Here is a 4,860-nt window from a genome sequence, read left to right on the forward strand (position 1 = left end):
CTCCAATATCTCAACCTAGTCGCCTCCCAACCTTGGGGTAGATCTACTGATGTAACATGTGCTCATGTTGGCTTGGATCTCCTATGCCTAATCTTTCCGTTCTTACTCTTCCCCACCGCTTAGCACGATGTCGGTATTCCATATCGCAAATCCACCACTTGATGAGTCCGATGGTGTAGACGGAGGATGCAATGAACCAACTGTTCGACATAGAATTAGCAAGCTGCCGCCGCCCCCTCACAAACGCACGAAGCAAAAAACTAGTTCACCCACTCGCCTAGCAGTAAAATCACCCATAGGGGCGGGAGATCCTATTCAACGTGCAACGTGTTGAAGGACCACCAAATGTGCACGTCCCAGGACACTCGCTTTGACCTGGTAGCCAGTCGGCCTTATTGGGCCATGGGCCATCCAGAAAAGCGAAGGGAAAAAACAAAGAAAGGAAGGAGAACTGGAAAAGGTAGAGGGATTGTTCTTGAAAAAATAAAAAATGTTTGCAAATTTTTAAAAAGAATGTAAAAGCCTAAAAATATTCCTGAATTAATAAAAATTTATGAGTTTAGAAAATTATTAGTGAACTTAAAAATGTTAGCAAATTTGAAAAAAGTTAGTGTTCGTGAATTTTAGAAAATCTTCCCTGGATTTTAAAAATGATCACGGGTTTCAAATGAAGTTTCCTTGATTTCAAAAATGTTCAAAGATTTTAAAAATGTACTCATATTTCAAAAAATGTTTTCACATCTATAGGGATTCTGTCTGTACTTACGTGTAGCCCAAATGAGCAAGCATTCAACATTCTTTGTGCCAAAAAGAGGAATAAAAAAACTTTCGTTCGTACCAAGAAGTCAACAACATGTATCAAGGGAGACTGATCTTGTAATCAGAACAACCTGTCCTGAATCGACATATGCTTCTCTTCATGAGTAATTTCACACGAGATGCAGATCAAGATCGATGCTGATGGTGACATGATCCATCGATCCAACAAGCAATATATTCCTATATTTAGCCCCCAGACGGTCGCCGGCGCCAGCAGGCAAGTTCCTCAGTGTCTACCTCGCCGGTTATCAAAGTCAATGACTGCCAGGGTGTGATTTTAAATAAAATATACTCCCTCCGTTCCTAAATATTTGTCTTTTTAGATATTTTAAATAGACTACCACATACGGATGTATATAGACATATTTTAAAATATAGATTCACTCATTTTGCTCCATATGTAGCCACTTTTTGAAATCTCTAGGAAGACAAATATTTAGGAACGGAGGGAGTAGATTGTATTCCACACCAGAAAAGAGAACACACATATATAGGTTTGCCCAACAAGGGGGGTAGCCGATATACATTTCATACGATGTATAGTCAACTAAGAAACAATTAAGAGGAAAACAACATGCGCAATAGCTACTAGTATAAGCTCTGGATGTCCAGGAACAACAAAACCACAGAGATGCCATGAATGATTATTGATTTATATGGACCTTGACCTTATGAGCGGCGGCCATCGCCATCATCCTCCCCCTTACCTTGAATTGATCACCTGTATGACATTCTTCCTCAATGAGTCCACTTTCTCCTTCGCCTCTATGATCTTCTTCCTCAACGAATCCACCTCCTCGCATACCGTGATGCGACTTCCTTTGGCACTCGTGATGCGAAGCTCTTCTAGAGATGGTGCAGCATCAAGAAGGAACATTGTCCAGGCGATATCACATTCTTCAGAAAGATTGTCCAAATTCACAAACCGTAGTTTGGCGAGCAGTACCACACGAGTAAGCAATTTTGGGCATTCCCGTTGAACCCAAATCTGGGAGAGATAAAAAAGAATAATAATGAAAAAAAGTTGTTCATAAATTACATCTCAAGTGATGCTACAGTTGCATATAACAATCATACAGAGAATTGAATAGAGATGATTGGATCAGTGGGTACCTTTTCACTCCAATATTCCTGATAAAAATCGCTTACGGAGGGGACATTGTAGGTCGTCTGTTGGAGCTTTGGTAGACGGTCAAGCTCCTTTGTTTTGAATTCCCCATAGGAGATAACAAGCTCAAGGACTCGAGTGTGTTTTACATGCAATGTTGAACGGATCCCCGCGTCACACTCAAAGAAACACAATGACTTGAGGCACTTGCAGGTGCTTAGAATGTTTTGTATGTCCAGTTCACTAAATCTCATATTATGCAGTTGCGGTCTTGTGAGGCCAACAAAAGCATTTGCACAATGACGAACAAAATTAGAAAACTTCCCAACAAAGAGCAGGGGATACGCCTCGGTGCAATGATAGGTATCCCTTGGCGTCAAGATCTCAAACTCGGTTGCATCTAGTTTCTGGGTCACCATGGCGAGGCCGGCTGATTTGCCAATCGAGTGACAACGAGAGGGACTCAAGAAAACCTGAGCTTCAGCTTGCGAATGGTAATCTGCCGGGACCACATGCTCAAGACTTTGTCTATCACATCGGCCACGATGCAGTTGATTCGAACGAAATAGTGGGGAATAATATCGTGGAGAATCAGCGAGCCGAGGCAGTTTATGCATTTGCCTTGAGAGGATGCAGGTTCTTACAAGATCAACCGTACCCACCCTCTCGGCGATGTCGTCATTGGGCAGCTTGCTTAGTAATATGTGGTCATTGTCAGATGCTTTCGTTAACTGCAATTCTCTAGGAGGGAAATTAGTCATGGGTGATAGATCAATATATTGACCTAGATCAAAGCAAAAAATAGCAATTGCAAAACGAGACTTACATCATGGCGGATTTTGTGAGTGGAAGCCACCGCCATGGCCCTCCCCTTGATCACCTCTGCGATCTCCAGTCTGAATGAATCCACCTCCTCGCTGGTCCGTGGACAACTCCAAGGACGGACTCCGAGATGAGGGAACTTGACAACGCAGTGCTCGCACACCTTCCTGTCGTGTAGAGATACCTCCTTGATGTTCTCCACAGCTTCAATGACGCGCCTGACGTATCCCATGAAGTTGTCGTTGGGCTGGAAGCCGTAGATAGTTAGTCTGGAAAGATTATTGTGCTTGAAATCAGGAGTAGATGGCTCCCACTTCACATCGGTTTTCTGGTAGTAACTTTTTTGCGACTCCAATTGGCATTTATGATCCCATACTGTGATGCAAAGCTCCTCTAAGGATGGCGCGGCTTCAAGAAGGAACATTGTCCAAGAGATGTCACATTCCTCGGGAAGATTGTTAAGATTCATGCGCCGTAGTTTGCCGAGCACAGGTGCAAGCACTTTAGGGCATTCCGGTAGAACCCAAACCTGGTAGAGATAAAACAACACTTGTAAATTACATCTCAAGTGATGCATACGTTACTACCGTTGGCATATAACAATCAGACAACGTATATTTCATATGCATATATATCATGGACCTAGCCACACACAAAATATGTTAGATTAGAAGTGAACTAATTATATCCGGCTTTCAATGCCATGAATGAAAATAGGCTCACGTACACTTGGACTCATGCTTTCAGTGGATTGTCCACTTTGTGATAATAAATGCTTCTAAGGTACTCCAATTTTTTACCATCATACATATATAAAAACAAAACGAGACAAAGATAATTGTGGTGAGTACCTTTTCACTTTGAAAATCGAGGTGCAGGTCACTGATTGAGGGAACATTAACAAGCAGCTGGCTCAGCTTGAGGGTCCTGTTTATAATGAACGCATGCGCCAGAGTTAGCTTGGAGAGCTGAGGGACATAGCCCAAAATCAAGGGATTGTCTAGGTTATCAAATATCCATCTATGCAAGGTCATCCGTCGAAGCTTGGGTAGACAGCCGAGCTCCACCGTTGAGAATTTTGCATAGGCGAGTGTAAGCTCTACGAGTCTGGCGTGCTCTACGTGCAGCACCGGGAGTTTCCGCGCGTCACACCGGAGCAAACGCAACGACTCGAGCCGTTTGCAGGTGGCTAGGATGTTGGGTATGTCTGATTCACCGAACCTCAGGTTCTGCAGATGCAGCCGCGTGAGGCCGGCAAACGCGTCCGGACACTCGCCGATAAAATTGTTGAACAGCTTCGCGGAGTCGAGGAGATCGGCATCGGTGCGCCTATAATAGATGTCCTTGGTCAGGATCTCGAACTCTGCGGCGTCGATCTTCTGCGTGGCCATGGCGAGGGCGACGGCCCTGCCGATCTTGAGATGGTCGTCGCCTCTCATGATGAACCTGAGCTTGAGGCTGCGGATGGGGATCTGTGGAGACCTCGTGCTGAGGATCTTGTCGGTCATGTCGGCCACGCCACGGTTCTTCCGGTGTAGGTCAAGATCGCTGAGGTCGACGACGATCTGCGAGAGCAAGGCCGGCAGGTTGAGCGTTTGCTTGGAGACGACGCAGGTCCTGACGGCGTCCAACGTGCCCACCCTCTCCAGGATGTTGAGCAGCACATCGTCGGGCAGTTTGACTAGCCTGTCGACTTTCAGCAGCTGGATAGATATAGATTTGATATAAATTCAATGACTCATGCACAAGAATTTGACAAGGAGGAACACAAGCAAGCAACGGGGGCTTACATCACGGCAGCGGCGGCGAACCCGGTTGAGCTTCATGGCGCGCGGTCCGATCTCAAGGAACAACGAAGTGGCAGATGGCGGCTAGGCTTACATGGCGCACGGCGGAAATCGCCTGCACGTTCCTTCCTACTAGTAGGTGCGATGATCAATATTGCAGACGTTTATATGGCAGCCTCCTCTTGCTTGAACACGGAAGTTTCCTGATCCTATATTCCACCTAGGTAAAGACAGCCAGGTATTTTAAGCATTGTTTCACAAGACGCAAACATATAAAAACAGCCTCTCTTGGTCGGTAATTTTTTCTTTCTAATGCAACCTTTA

General features: G+C 45.0%; 1 protein-coding gene across 1 annotated transcript; it reads right to left on the reverse strand.

Moving 5' to 3' along the window:
• Positions 1–1,522: 1,522 nt before the first annotated feature.
• LOC109732069 (F-box/LRR-repeat protein At3g03360-like) lies at positions 1,523–4,575 on the reverse strand. The gene is made up of 4 exons (XM_020291262.1): positions 4,540–4,575; positions 3,601–4,452; positions 2,754–3,278; positions 1,523–1,807 (listed from the first exon to the last, which is right to left on the reverse strand). The coding sequence occupies exons 1-4, from the start codon at positions 4,573–4,575 to the stop codon at positions 1,523–1,525; spliced, it is 1,698 nt and encodes a 565-aa protein (XP_020146851.1).
• Positions 4,576–4,860: the final 285 nt, after the last annotated feature.

Source organism: Aegilops tauschii, chromosome 6 (genome assembly GCF_002575655.3).
Source record: "Aegilops tauschii subsp. strangulata cultivar AL8/78 chromosome 6, Aet v6.0, whole genome shotgun sequence".
Taxonomy (NCBI): domain Eukaryota; kingdom Viridiplantae; phylum Streptophyta; class Magnoliopsida; order Poales; family Poaceae; genus Aegilops; species Aegilops tauschii.